The following is a 16,102-nucleotide window of genomic DNA, read 5'->3' as shown; positions in this document are numbered from 1 at the left end:
GTTTCAATGATACCTCTCAAAGAGGAAACAAAACTTGTCAAAGAGAAGAAAGGGGAGCTCAAGACACTTAAGGATGAGATGTTAGAATTCTTAAAAGATATAACCCCAATGATTCAAAAAACAACAACATACACCTAATAGGCGATTTTAATAAGGAAAAGACAAAGGCTCAACTGGAACTTGATACAGTTGCACACGCATTTGATCCACTCTCTAGATAAACAACTAAGAATATCACCAATATAGAGGACATACTATATCTAGTTCATCAGCTGCACATTGAAGAAGAGAAAAGGGCTATTAAACTAATGGAGATTCAATTCCTTCTAACTCTAACGATTGGATCCATTAGTGCAGTGTTGAAGGGAGAAGATGAACGGATTTTCATGCCATCATAAGCGACTGAGGAGGCACTTTACAAACAATTGGAAAAACTTAGGAGGGCGCTCCTTACACTCAATTATTTGAAGGAGTCATGAGGCACCTTTCCAAACTTATCTAGAGAAAAGTACAAAGAATTTATTGAAAAGGTATAAAAAATATGCACATAGGGATCACCATCATAGGAGGAGCAAGCAACAAGGACCATGTACCCACAGAATACCCCAGACCTTCCCATTGACATTGATGAGAAAAAAGAGGAGACTATCCTAAAGGTACAATGAATAAAGGGGAAATATACCCAAGATGCAAGTAGGGGAAAATGAGACACTCGAGTGAAATGGAGAAGAGGAACCCAAGAGAATGAAGACAAACAAAATTTGATACTAGGATTAGAATTTAAAAAGTCTAAGGCAAGTTTATCTTGAATAATTATAAAAGTTTTTTTTCCATCAATGCCAAAGGAGGAGATTATTGGACTAGGATACATCAACTAGGAAAATGGTGAACTCAAGCATTAGGTTAGTAGCTTGTGTTGTCATTGATTGGAAACTAGTTAACAAGAAGTCATAAAGTATTGCAAGTGCAACCACTGGTAGATTGGTATACTAGTCATGACAATAGAATGAAGGAGAAGTGTGAAAATTGGAATGATCGTAAACTAGTCACCATTGATGTCACAATATGAGAGAAGGTCTACATATGAAAAAGACTTGCAGTAGAGAAGAGTGAGAAAATGTGGTTGAAGCATGCAAGGTTCCAAGTCTAGTTGTAGACTTGCAAATGGACAAGTTGGCCTATAAGAATAGGCATAATGTCTTGTGACTATGCTCACTATGTAGTTCAAAATTCAATTATAGTTTGAGTGGGATATATTTAGGGTTTCCCTCTAGATAAGAAGTGAATGTGATTTGAAAGATGTTTTAATACTCATTTGCATGTGTGTAAGTAGTGGTTATTGGCCAAGCTAGGAGAAAAAAATACTATCATCCAGAGGAAGAGCTAAGAATGACATTGTTGCAGAAGTGTATAAACTAGAGAACTCAAAGTAGAGAAGGTCGGTTATGAATAGAGTGCCACAAAAAGTAAGTTCAAAGTGCATGAGAGAAAGAAGGGTTGAGTACATGGAAAGATCAGCCAAGCTAGAACAAAAATGGAAGATCAAAGAATCTTCATGAAGAAGAAATAGAGGATCTATCAAGCAAGGTGTGCCATACATTTTAGACAAATAGTTTAGTTTTCTTTCTAATCACAACATCCATTATAAGCCTTTAACAGGGTAGGATTGTAAGAAGTCTTTGAAATCCTCTAACAAGGTATCTCTTAGAAAGAGATCTAGGTACTCTAATGAGTTATCCCTAATAGGATGCGTTCTTAGAAAGAATAGCTGTAAGCCTTTAACATGGTACCCTTTTTCTTACAAGGAAAGGGTGGTGAGTATATTACTCCTACCATGGTTTTCACCTTCGCAGTAGGGTTTTCCACATAAAAATATTTGTGTCATTGATGTATGCTTCTATGTGGAATATTGTATGGTTCTACTACATAGATTTTATCATTTCTTTAATATTTTAGGAGGTAGTAACGAAGTGTGTGATAAAGCTCAATGGATTAACAGATAGATTTAAGAGAAGTGTGTGTACTAATTTGTCCCCACACCCCCCCCTCTTAGTACTGGTTGGAACCAACATTTAATGCATTCCAACTAATTTAGATCAGTCAATGAATTTGAATTGCACCCTATATAGCCTAGTCAAGGCATAGGGGCATGCGGGGAGTAAATAGGAACATCAATTGTATGGATTGGTTTACAAAATGCAATAAAAGTTCATCACTTCACAAGTATTTTGTGACTTTTTGATTCATTTCAAATTACTTGGCATGTTAATAGTTTAGGGATCTAAAGTACTATCTTTAGACACCATGTTAATGTATTGACGTCTTTATGAGGGTGTTTACTCATAACTGTGTTGTTATAGTTAAAGGAAATTGTCTTCTTTTTTAACCACTTTTTATTAGAATACTAGATATATAGGATACTAAGAGGGGGGGTGGGAGGTGAATGATTATCCTCTAAATCTTACACATGCAATCAAATTTAGTCCTTTCTTAGCTTCATCTATTACTCGGTAAGAATTGTTCTTTCATCACAATACTTTGTAAATGAAACTAACATAACTTATTTAACATTCACAATGTAAAACATATAAGCTCATGAAACACAACACATAACACAAGTATTTGCTATTGTAAAAATCCTTGGGTAGAGGGAAAATTGCAGTGGATGGTACCCACAAATTCATCACTACTGCAATAAGAGATTGCCTTGTTAGGGCTACAATGTTTTATCACTTTTGGTGACTTACTTGCTTGAGAGTATACAATGAGATTTTCAAGGATCTACCTTTTACAAGGATTTTACAACACTCATCAGGTGTGTACTCAGTTAAGAGATTTACATGTAAGACTTTTAAGTCCACCTTTCTCAAGGATTTAGTAAACTACTACAGTGATTAAAAAGTAGTAGTAAATGACCTACAGTAGCAACTTACTTTGCTTGATTAGATCCTTCTTTTGCTCAATGATTATCACCTTCCTCTGATAGATCTACAATTTCTTCCTTTATTATCCTTAACTTTGATCTTAGTTATGTATCATTGCTTCGAATAATTACTTGATAGAATTTGCCTCCTTTAGAAAAATATCCTTAATCATACCATCAATAACAAGTTCAAATTGTTTTCAACTACTCCTTTTATAGAATTAGTTTGACATTTTGTAGCTTGACCTAATTAGGGTTTTAGATCCTTCTAGAATAGTCCTTTTACTATGATCAACAGTTCTGGAATCATCCATTCCTTCCTTCCTTTCCATCTTTATATTCATTGGTCAATGCTTCCTTGGAATCATCAACAATCACTTAACATTCTTCAAGAAAATCTTATCAAATGTTTACCTCAATTATTGTAAACCAAATTTTCTAATTGATGTAGTTTTTCACATTAGATTGTGTGAATTCAAATTTTCATATCATCTTCATGTCACTTGATAAATACAGTGTTCATTCATACTGACACTTGGTGTAGACTCTATTCGATGACTACTAACTTACTCAGTAAAGCTTTTATCTTCAATTGGGTAAAACTTCTTCTTAGCAGATATAGTATCACTCAGTTTCCACTTGAGTTCATGTACAATTGTAATGTTCTTCCATGTCCTCCGTCGTTGCTCGAGCACTATAATGACTCAATTACCATGCATATTTTGACACTAACTGATAATAAAATACGCAATAGTAGTAACAATTTTGAGTTCACAAATGTGTGGATGAACATTTCATGGATGTAGGAGTCTGACTCTATGAAATGATCAAGATTGTACTTATATTATGTTCCACTAGCAAGAAAGTATAGGAAAGTGAAGAGATATGTGATCACCATGACTTCGAGTATTTGAAGGAAAACTAAAATGGCTACATAGGTATTGCAGTAAGAGGTTTATCCATTGGAAGGCTACATATTATGATTGAAATAGTTGGATTACACTTAGGAGAAGGTGAATCAACTCTTGTTGCATTGTAGAAGAATTGTGAGAAGTGACATTAGAGAAACCCTAGGTTTAGTGAGGCCTAAATTGATGCCATAATCCTTTGATTAGGATCAAGTTACAATTTTACATCAAGATTTAGAGTTTTTGTTGAGTTTTAAGGGGTGTTCATTTGTAAAAGTGGCCTTATTTAGGCCTTACATATATCACAATAAGCTATTGGGTTAAGTAGGTCCAAAGTAAGACATATTAAGCTTTTGATATGTTAAAGAAGGGGGAAATGGGTGTCCAAATATGTAGTGTTTTTTATAATTCATTTGGAAAAACTTGGAGAAAACATTTAATTATAGTTGGTGGTTGCCTAATAGCTAATATGCCTAATGGAACAACATTTTGGGTTTACCTTAAAGATGGACTATTGAAACTTGGTGAGTGTGTTGATCTAAGCCTTTGAGTTGGTAGGAGGATAACAAGTCTTAAGAGGTCATTAGGAAATAGTTTTGCAAGATTGGATCCCTTGAAGTCACTTGAAACCTTATGTAAAGAAAAGGTGTTGATGAAGGAAAAATACCTTATTGGCAGATTTAGATAGGAAGTCCTCAAGGAGTTGGATTTAGGTGGATGCTCTACATCACTTTCTTTCTTTTCTCCTTGAAGTTCTTGAATTTATTGAATCTTACCTCCTTTTCATCTTCATTATCCTTCTTGGCTTTGTTAGGGAACCTATGAGGAAAGTGACCTATTTGTCTACAATTCCAACAAGAAATAGAACTCTTTCCTTTGTATCTTCATTTTCCTTTAGGAAACCTCTTAGCTATTAAGGCTTCAAGGTCTTCTATTTCTTTCTCTTCAACAGTGAAACATTCATAATCATTTGAACTATATGCAACAAACTTTCCTTTTCTAGATGAACCATGTTTAGAGTTGCTTGAAAAGTAGCTTCACTAGTAGGTAGACTATTGTCATAATTACTCAATTCAAATGTAATAAACTTCCCAATTAATTAATCCAATGTAACTTTATTAGGGTCAACTAACCTTAACTCCTAAATAGCAAAGACTCTAATTACATACCTATGTGTAAAGGTTTTGAGAACTTTACTTACAACTTCATCATCTTCAAGTTTTCCTCCAAATCCTCTGATAGTAGAAACAATCTCTTCTATCTTGGTATTGTACTGAGCATTGTTTTCACCATTTTACATATTCATCTCATCATACTTGCCTTTGAGGCTATCAAATTTTACTTTCAATGCATGTTCATCACCTTTATGTATTGTCAAAAATTTATCCCACATGTCCTTAACATTGTTTATGCCTTTGATGTCAACATACTCTATATCATTCAAAACACTTGCAATTTCTAGCATTACCAAGCTATGAATCGAAGCTTCTCTTCCCTCATTTGCAGTAGGGGTTCTAGTAGGTGGTGTATACTTTGTAGTCAGATATCCAACAATGGTGTTTGGAAGTCTTGATAGGAAAAGCTTCATCTTGCTCACCTATGTGTCAAAGTCATATTTAGCTTTTATGAAATTGGGTGTATCCTTCCTATACATCTTGCTATATTTTACCTTAGCTTGTTAAGCTTCTTGAATCAGGGAACCAAAGCTCTCATACCAATTGAAAATATATGAGTGATTACTAAGAGGTGGGGGGAGGGGGTGAATAAATAATAAACAACCCAATAAAACTTATCAATGTAATTTAACCTTTAACCTCTTAAACTTCCTATTAGTACAATAGGTAAAATAAACTTAAGAGTAACATACAATACATGAAAAACATACACACAAGAGTAACACTGTATATATCTTGTGAAAACTCAATTAGGGTGAAAACCACTGTGTGACAATGATGCTCATAACTATTTGTACTCTTATGGAATATTCTTTGTTAGGAGCTTGTCTAGTTAAGGGTTATAACAACATTGTTAGATGCTACCAAGTTAAGGGATTTCCCTAGAGACCTATTAGAGTCTTGTAGCTTATTAGTAGCGACCTTGTTAGATGATTTTAAACACTCTTTTGAGAATATCACATGGCTAGATGGTTTTACAAAGACTTGTTAAGATCACTTGATTAAGGGATTTTTATGTTATAATGGTTAGAGATTAGCATATAAGAAATTATCTATAATTTGCATTACCTCTACTAGATCAAATCCAATAAAACTCTGTAACACATCAACATACCATACTTGATCCTTTGTATTGATCACACTCAACACTATGTCTTTCTCTGTGATTGCAACCTTCTCTAATCTTCTCTTCTATGATAACAAAATTCTTCATTCTTCCTCCTTAAATAGAATCACTTTAATTACAAACCCTAAACCTAAATCAATAATGTATATTTAGCATGATGAATGTAACCAATCATTCTATCTTCTTCTCTAGTCATGTTTGCTTGCATTCGATCTTTACCTTGAAAGTTATTTCATCTTCATAAACCATTTTTGACCTTGTAGAAACTTCTCAGTGAAAATTTCTCAAATGTGTTACCTCAATCTTTGTGCCATTACTCTTTCCTTAAATCATGCGTCAACATTCTAGATGTCCAATCTTAGTCATCATTTCCAATACTAGTTTAAATCGCATGGTTGCACCTCGATTCTTCACTAATTGTTCTTCATTCATCGATAAAACTTCTTTGTTTACCTATGCACCTATTACTTCTTTGTACCTTTTGTTGAGGTCACCCGTTTAGTTTCTAGTTTATTGATAAAACCTTCTTTACCATCTGTCTATTTCATTTGTTTAACTTTTCTGTTAACCATGACTTCAAACTGATCAAATCACCTTTACCTATTCTCATTATAGGGTACCATCCTAACCAAATCATCATTATGATTCATATCCAACAATCAATTCAATTGGTTCCTTTACATATTTGAAGAAACAGTCAAATCATTCAACTATTCATCATTGATAGTTTTAACAGTTATCCAGTTTGATTTGTATCCTCATAACTTACTCAAATCTTCACATAGATGGGCGCATCATAGATTCAACATATATACACATTACTTGTCATTTTTGTGTATGATAGAAACACTTAATACATTATGTATTTCACTCTTTTCTTCAATAAGTATGTGGTAACATGTCAAAACACTTTCTCAAATAGTTGGACATCAATGAAAATACTATAATTGATTATCATGTCATCAAATCATGTTTCTTTCTGTACAAATCATCATCAACATTATGCCAACAATGTTATCCTTTGGTTTGGCCAATTTTCCTAGTCTTAATTCTTCATCTTTTTATCATGATAATAAGTAAGAAATCAACTTAAAAACATAGATTAAAGCAACACAACAAGATATGGAAAAAGAAGATCAACCAAAATAAAATGCATCATGAATATATAGTATGTCGATGTCTTCGATGAGTAGACTAGCCCATACTAGTAAATGTAGATGCATGCTCACGATTTCGACAACATAATAATGTTTCAATGCACAATGGGCAAGAGAGAGGAAAATGGTTAAATATTTGATAATAGGTGCATGAGGAAAATAAATGGATGTTTTTTATTTCATGATGAAGATTAGTGGGGAGAATATTTTGGAAATAAGAGGAATTAAAAATTCCTTTCGAGACTTAAGGAAGTAAGATCCATTTGCTTGATGAGATAGGAAGAGTTGACCCCCACTCAATGAATGGCTAAACAAGAGTCATGCTTAGCAAAAAATTAGACGAAGATTAAGAAGGGGATTAGAGTAAGTGAGGGTGTAAGAGGACGTGACACGTGAAAGAATTTTTTTAAAAAAAATATTTATTTAATTTTTACAAGAAGACTAAGAACGAGGAAATGATTAAAGTTAATTATTTATCTTGAATTAAGACTTTAAGGACTTAGAAGAAAATAGATAATATTAATTAAAAAATAGAATAATATTTATTAATAATAATTACAAATAATATAAAATGCGACTAAATTGACTTGAATTAGTCAAATGTCTATGTAGAAATCGATAAAATACCAAAAAAATCATATTACTATAAAATATGAAAATAGAAAATATTATGAAATTGACTAAGTAGATTTAATTCTTATGATAACCATAAAATCCCCACATTATGACATAGCAAACAACAATATTTCAACTACTAATAACTAGAAAACGAGCCTTGCCACATGTACACTAAAGAATAGGAACCTTACAACATTATACACCAAAGTATAATATTAATGTCTCAATTTACTTGTCGCTCATGGTTGAGCACTTCTGTTTCAAATTCATCTCTTATACCTTTGTTGACTTGTTCATAACTTGTTCATTACATTTCTTGTATTAGTAACTACCCTTGTACAAAAAGTGAGCCTCTTTTCCCCTCTCATTTGATGTTGAATATTTCCTTGGTTAATCTTAATTTATGATCAGAAGGGTAGGTCCTCCCTCGTAAAGAGAACTATTTAAATTTTTGACTTTCATGTAAATTTTGTGGAAATAATCAAATCTTATAAAGCCATCCCCATAAAAATACAAAAGAAAATCATGGAGAGGGCCAACAGTAATATTTTAAATATTGAACCCATGCTCATGGTGGATTCTCCACTAGGCACTTGGTCCTACAGAAAGACTTAATTTCTAGAACCTTTCAATTCTAGTTGGTTTGAAGACCCCACGAATTGTGATTTTCATTTTCACATGCCAATTTAGAGCTGTCAATCAATTTCAAGTGTATTGAGTTCTAAAATTTAATACGATGAATCTTACTATTTCTGTTTCCAATCGCCATATGTTGGCATCCAGGAACTAAATCCGGACATGTAGTAGCTTGCCCTGGTATCTGAACCACTGCAATTTTCACGATGATAAAGAGTTGTAACCACTTTCACTGTTATGACGACAGAGATGCAACAACAGCAGTCATTTTATGATACACATTAGAAATCATGGTAGTTATAAATTTGTTAATCGCCATGATTGTTATAATCACCAGAGGCCACAAGGAATGCTAATCTGTGGAGAATATGGTGGGTGTTGAGTTACCTTCAGGTGAAAGAGTGCTCGCAACAGGATTTGTAAGCTTCAGGCTTTACAAGTTTTTATTACTATGTTTGGTCTTGAGTACTTTTGGCTATGATGTTGTACTTGCAGATGGGTCTATTAATGGAGTGGTGAAGTTAGGATCTGTTCTGAGACCTTTAGAGCAGCTCACGCTGTGGTACTCTTCGGAGAAAAAGTTCGGTTGGGGTTTTCATCCGAGTGGAAATGATGGATTGTATGTATTGGGCATTGCATACATTGACAATAAAGACACGGTACTGGTGTGGACTGCAGGTGGTGGTATCCAGATTGGTGTGCAGAGTGAGTTCCGTTTAAGTAACGATGGGAATCTTGTACTACGGGATGAAATTGGCAGAGTGCTCTGGCAAAGCAATACAGGGAATTCAGGTGTGGTATCTGCTGCTTTGGAGGACAATGGTAACTTTGTACTGAAGAATGGGAATTCTAGTGTTGTCTGGGATACTTTCTCAAACCCCACGGATACCCTATTGGTTGGTCAAGAGTTGGCTGTGGGAAGAAGGCTGGAGTTATATCCCTATTCATTTTCTTTGGAACCATTTGGTAATCTCACACTCAAATGGAGAGGCAACATCACGTATTGGAATGTGGGCGCTTCAGAATCTTCACAGACACTTACTGCATCTCTCAGTAAGGAAGGATTGTTTACCATCTCCAATTCATCAGGTATGTGTGTCGAGCTAAAAACTTATTCGGTCATAACTGGTTACACTTTTATTGTTCGATATCTCTAGCGGATCATGTATAGAATGCTAAAACTTATAGATGTTTACTTGTTATATATGTCCAGTGGTCAGGTTTTTAGCGCTAAAAACTTATGTACCTGCTCAGTAATTGTCTGCCTGCTTCAAGACGGGGACAAAAATAGAAATACGTTTAGGAAATGGTATTATCAAGTGACTGCCAAACCAGGTTGCATTTGGTTTGTGGTTATTAGATGATTCCCGAATAAATCGTTTTCTGTATGCTGACTCGTCAAGAAAGCACCAAAAATCTTACTAGATATGGTATCTAGGATGAGCAATTGCGCATTGATTTGTAAACTTTAAGTCCTTTTCGGTAGATGATTTTGAAATTTTAGTTTTGTAGTAGTGAGTCTAAGTGTTGGGAAAACAAACTTGCAGGTTCTCAGCTGTGGATTACTCGGAGCAGCGACTACACTGACAATTCAACCACCTTGCGAAGAATTAAGCTGGATCCTGATGGAAATCTGCGCTCATATGGGTGGCATGAAAACTCCCAATCGTGGCATGTAGGATGGAGTGCAGTGGAAGACCAATGCTTGGTGTATGGGTGGTGTGGGAACTTTGGAATGTGCGTTTACAATGAAACAGGCCCATTTTGCACATGCCCATCTGCAAATTTTGTTGCAGTTGATCCTAAAGATCCACAGCAAGGGTGCAAAAGAGAACCGGACATTGACATTCGAGAGTGTAGCAACAACCAGAGTTTGCTGGAATTAGAACATACTGAATTCTTGTCGTATCCCCCAGAGTCAGATGACTTTTATGGAGGAATTACTGATTGCGAGCAAAATTGTGCCAAGAGTGGGAGCTGCATTGCAGCCACAATTTTAAATGACGGTTCAGGTATGTGCCGCTTCAAGACAACAAATTTCACGAGTGCTTACCAATCCATAACAATTCCAAGCACTTCTTATATAAAGGTTTGTGGAGAACCACGGCATCTGCCTTCCTCTACAATGCCTGCTGCCCCTTCCTCAAGGTCAATCAAAGTCTCTGTGGCTGGTATTGTAGTTGCAGTTGTGGTTACTTTATTATGCCTTGTAATCATCGAGACAGCCGTTTGGTGGTTCTTCTGTAGAAATAATTCAGGAGGATTATCAGCCCAATACACACTTCTAGATTATGCTTCTGGAGCTCCAGTTCAGTTTTCTTATGAGGAACTTAAGCGATCGACAAAAAATTTCAAGGAGAAGGTGGGATCAGGTGGGTTTGGAACAGTATACAAGGGTACAATGCCTAATAGGAGCTTAGTTGCAGTTAAGAAGTTAGAAGGAATTGAGCAAGGGGACAAGCAATTTCGTATGGAAGTGGCAACAATAAGCAGTACCCATCACTTAAACTTGGTCAGGCTGATTGGATTTTGCTCAGAAGGACGTCATAGATTGCTAGTATATGAATTCATGAAAAACACTTCTTTGGATGTTTTTCTTTTTCCATCCTCCGAGAAATCCCAGATATTAGATTGGGAAACTCGGCTCAATATAGCTCTTGGCACTGCAAGAGGAATTGCATATTTGCATGAAGAATGTAGAGATTGCATTATCCATTGTGATATAAAACCAGAGAACATCCTTCTAGATGATAATTTGAATGCCAAGGTATCTGATTTTGGACTTGCTAAGCTCAATAACATAAGAGATCATCGAAACCATACATTGAATAGCATTCGGGGAACTAGAGGGTACTTGGCTCCAGAGTGGCTTGCTAATTTACCGATTACTTCTAAATCTGATGTTTTCAGCTATGGTATGGTTTTGCTGGAAATCATAAGTGGTAAAAGGAACTTCGATATCTCTGTTACATCAGGAAGGAGGAAGTTTTCCACTTGGGCATTTGATGAATTTGAAAAGGGCAATATCTTGAACATCATTGATGAGAAGCTTGGTGGCCAAATCAATGTGGAACAAGTGGAGAGAGCAATACAAGTTAGTTTTTGGTGCATACAAGAGCAGCCCTCCCAGCGACCATCCATGGGGAAGGTTGTTAAGATGTTAGAGGGTCTCTTGCCTATTGAAAAACCACCTGCGCCAAAACCTTTTGAAGGACTTCAGAGCAGTGCCAGTATTAATTGCAGTGTTAGTGCTAGTGGCAGCATGATATCAGTGCTTGCAGCTTCCGCTCCTCAAGCATCTTCCTCATCCTCGGCAGATGTCTTTCTCTCCTGACCTTCAAGAAGGAATATGTAAATTCCAGTTCACTCTGGAACTTTGAAATCTATTAATTACAGTTTACCTTCTGAAAGATTAAGCTCGTCCCACATATGAAGGTTGTATAAGAAGCAAGAAGGCTATTTCATTTTTATATTCTGCAGAGCTTTCTCACCAATTTTTTCACCATGTAATGTCTGACTTATAATTTCAAAGTTTGAAGTTGATTGCAAATCTTATCATATGAGCGGACATCTGGGAAGCAGTGATGTTGATTTTAGAGGTTTTGCTGCTTTATGAATTGTAGGACACAGAAATAGGCAAAGCAGATGTAATGGAGTTTAGAAGATGTCTATTTTTAAATAAGATAGTTGAGTACTTTCTTCAAAAATGCTATAATCTTCCCTTCTGGCTCATTTATCTGATCCTTATCTTCAGCCACCTCTTCATCTTGCTGTTCCTGAGGACTGTCTGGCTCTGATAAGGAGCATCATACCAGCTGGTGGCATAGGGCTGCCTTCTCTCAAAAGAATTCTGTATTCCTTTAGTAGATACCTTGCACTGAAACATCTCCAGCAGAGAGATGCAACATTGTCATAATTTGGAGGTTGCTTCCACACCTTGCCTACCTTTAACCCTATGTCTCCTGGGGTCGAAGAGATATGTATCTATGCCAACATGCATGCTAAGTTGCTGAATCGGGAATGTGAACCAGGTAGGGTACGCGGGTACGAAATGCTGGTATGACATAAATTTTTGTAGGGGGTTGGGTATGTTGTTTGTACATTTGTACAAATATATATATATATATATATATATATATATATACACACATACACACAAAAATACACAGACAGACACACAGACACACACATATGTGTGTGTGTGTATATATATGCAGCTAAAACATTGAATTAAGTTTAGAATGTCATATACCAATACATATGCTAAACAAAACTATTACGAATTTCAAAATTTGAAACATATCATTCTAATTTAAATTCAGGTTTCTGTATCAAAAAGATCAAGCCAGAGTCTCATGATAGATAAGTTCAGAGTTTGCTAATCAGCAGTCTAGCTCTTATAATTATTTAAAAGATTTAACTAGATTCACTAAACATTTCGGCATTTAAAAACACAAATCCCAGATGTGTACCCACAGGAGATTCGCTTCAGAATCAGATTCTAATACCTTTTGTACCCGGAATTTCCCAGAAAAATCCCACGATTCAGCAACTTATTATGCATGTAGTGAAAATAAGAGTATTTTTGTGGATTTCAAGGGAGATCATAATTGTTTTTTGATTTTCCCTATGTTGGTTCATCCCTGCTGCTTTCTGGGTCTGGGAATAATTCACTCTGGGATTAGATCCTGGCCTGTGTGAGTAGGGTTGCATCCAGGAATTGGATTGATCAAATAAGTGAGCCAAACCTCTGAATCCAAACCCAAATCAGTACCAAGATCAGTAACTTAGCATTTTCCCAATGGGTTGCCAATGCTTTTCAGTTTTGCAGGTTGCCAGAAATGAAGAAGCAGATTAGGCGGCCTCATCAATTGGGGCTATGTGACAGTTTTTAGTAGTTGGATTTGAAGCTTAGGAACCATGGTGTCACAATCAAGGGAACCATATCCCAGACCCAAGGTCCTTGCTCTAAAATCTTACCCTTATCTTCTATAGAATCAAATACAACAACTAAAATACCATTTGTGCAAGGATAAAATACCAGAGGAGTATCAAGATGAGGAAGCCAAGAAAATTTTATATGTTCATCTCCAATTTCCACCAGGGGCATCTTCTCAGCTACTTTTATCTATACCAGATCATCTTAGATTGCCTTTGCTGAAAGAGGCAACCTTACTTTGAGAGCCTGGTCCTAAGGGTTTCTCATGTGTTATAGGTCCCTTCTGTTGCATCCACATAGGACCTTTTCTTTTCAATTTTCTTCAAAAGAGCACCTAGGTCCGGCAGTGAGGAGTCCCACACCAGTTTATCTGTTGTGTGTGGAGGAGCATTACCTGAATCTATTTATCCTAACCTAGAAATCACCGCCTTACTTTTCTTATCCATATTTGCACGTGCAGAAAGAGCCAGTCCATTCTCTTGGCCTTCTGATCTGCTTCACAACAGAATTTCTCCATCACCAAGTCCATAAGTTTAGAAGATATGTTGAGAATTTATAATTTTTGTTTTATTTTGCACGTGGGTAAAAATTACTGTGTTCATTTGGAAAATTTTACAGAGAGAATATGACAAAGGCTAGGTGATCTAGTTTAAGAAGTTGGGAAGTTAGTGCTGATATGCACTTTCGTGAAGTTCTAAAGAATAACTGAAAAAAAAAAACAAAAATCTTCTGATTAAGGGCACTTTCCTATCTCAGGCACATATGCAAATCAGTTGAATTATTTGATTCAAATCTGGTTTCCCAGATCCATAATGGGTTTAAACACATTAGCAACTCAGAAATGCAAAGGAATAGACATGCTAATTGCAAGACTATGCTTCTACTTTCTATTCAAATACTTCTGAAATTGGAAGTACAGTGGAAATCTGAAATTGAAAAATGCATAGCAGCCCCATAGGCATTACAAAAATCCTCAAATCTGATACAAATCTCATATCAAATCAGTCCACAAGCAGACAGGAGCAAGCAGGAAAAACTACCTCCTTCTGCTTGTGTTTCTACAATCTAGCTTCCCAATCACATAGATGTTGTGAATCATCATGACATGACCACATGGGCAACAAAGAAGCATCTCTAATCTGATATAAATCAGCACATAAGCAAGAGGAAACTACAAGGAATTCGTCCCACACTTGAACTACAGCTGCACTCCAACCTTTGTCCTTGAAACTGCAACTGTCAAAACTGAATCCTCCATCTCTTGTCTTCTATTTATAAAATGTGATGCCCTGAATAATTCCCTTATGAGCACCACAATCCATTAATGAGTAACCCAACCAAATCACACGTTCAGATTGAAAATCCCTCCGACATCTTTCAAATTTTGCATTGAATGTTGTCATAATGCGGCAGATGTCCACTGACTTCAACCAATGAAAAATAACATAAACTATCAATGTAAAATCATATCTTCACCAATACCATGTCCAAATAAGGAGGCCACTAATAAAAAATATGAAATACAAGATGCTTCATAAATGTTGTCATAAGCTACCACCTCTAATAGCCAATCAAACCAGTCAACCATGAGAGCTCCATAACTCCACAAGAATCTGTAGTAAGATATGCACTACTACTTGTCCCTCGGATACCATTTGAGTTATTTAGTGTCATGCAACTCCCAATTCCACACCAAGATTGAATATTCCTACAAATATTTTTGGAAGATGTTGTCGACATGTGTCAAACTCAGTGTTCCATTGCCTGTTGGGGATAACGGGGGTGGGGGTTGATGTATACTATAAATATAGTACTTGAAATGATTGTACTGTCCAAAATTGTAACCACTTAATTTCTAGATTTATTTAGCATCCACCTTAGTGTATTTTCATAGTAGGACTTCATATAGCACTTAATGGCTAAATTCAAATATGGGTCTTCTTTCATTTTGATGTTAAAATCGAGGTAAGACGTTGTTTTTTTAGCATGCTCCTCTTACTTTCTTGCAATCACATAGATTATTTCTATCACCTAGGCCCCCTATATTACCATTTTTGGCCTTCGTGTTCTATCTCGATCTTGAGATTGGGTGCATTTTGTAATCTAGCATCCCCTAATTGTCCAGGACCTGTGGTCTTGATTTAAGCTCTGATTGGCTGGAACATAACATCCGGGGCATTCTGTTCCTGACAGAACAACCTTAGATTTGGTGTACAGATTAGTACAGTTTTTGACTTTCCATTTCTGGTAATTAGCGGTAATCTGTAACTGCTCAAAACTGCTTAGTTTAGCCTATTTTAATCACTTATCTTGCACCATTAAATCAATTTTTCAAATCCATTTCATTTTTTAATCATAAAAGTGAAGGATCATTGCACTCACTTAGTGCTTGAGCGTTGTTTGAGCCTATAAGGTCATCTTCCTTCTGACTATGCATTGAGCAAAGGTGAGTAAGCCCCTTGTGTATCTTGCCTCCCTCTTCCAATTGTACATTTTGGTGAACCCGATGCACGACTTCCCATTCTGATTTTGGTGTAATATTTCCTTTGCATGTTTGTATCTAATAAATTGCAGATTAAGGTCTAATTTGAGTAATCTTAATCATGGAATTCGCTATGTT

The 16,102-nt window shown here is 35.8% G+C and overlaps 1 protein-coding gene across 2 annotated transcripts; it reads left to right on the top strand.

The window, feature by feature from the left end:
* The first annotated feature begins 8,518 nt into the window (after window positions 1-8,518).
* On the top strand, window positions 8,519-12,093 carry LOC149565781 (G-type lectin S-receptor-like serine/threonine-protein kinase At1g34300). Of its 2 annotated transcripts, XM_089819263.1 has the most exons (3): window positions 8,595-8,936; window positions 9,039-9,632; window positions 10,091-12,093. In XM_089819263.1, the coding sequence occupies exons 1-3, from the start codon at window positions 8,912-8,914 to the stop codon at window positions 11,875-11,877; spliced, it is 2,406 nt and encodes an 801-aa protein (XP_089675389.1). In that variant the 5' UTR covers window positions 8,595-8,911; the 3' UTR covers window positions 11,878-12,093. The 2 variants fall into 2 exon arrangements, with proteins under 2 accessions (XP_089675388.1, XP_089675389.1); XM_089819262.1 differs by having other exon boundaries at window positions 8,519-9,632.
* The last annotated feature ends 4,009 nt before the right edge of the window (window positions 12,094-16,102 follow it).

The sequence above is a fragment of the Cupressus sempervirens genome, chromosome 3 (genome assembly GCF_028749045.1).
Source record: "Cupressus sempervirens isolate cs-2001-9-10 chromosome 3, ASM2874904v1, whole genome shotgun sequence".
Classification (NCBI taxonomy): domain Eukaryota; kingdom Viridiplantae; phylum Streptophyta; class Pinopsida; order Cupressales; family Cupressaceae; genus Cupressus; species Cupressus sempervirens.
This window is presented reverse-complemented; position numbering and strand designations above follow the sequence as displayed.

Coding starts and splice junctions, on each gene's coding strand:
- LOC149565781 (XM_089819262.1), top strand. CDS start 8,912: ATGGTGGGTGTTGAGTTACCTTCAGGTGAAAGAGTGCTCGCAACAGGA. Junction 9,633..10,090: donor TACCATCTCCAATTCATCAG/GTATGTGTGTCG, acceptor ACAAACTTGCAG/GTTCTCAGCTGTGGATTACT.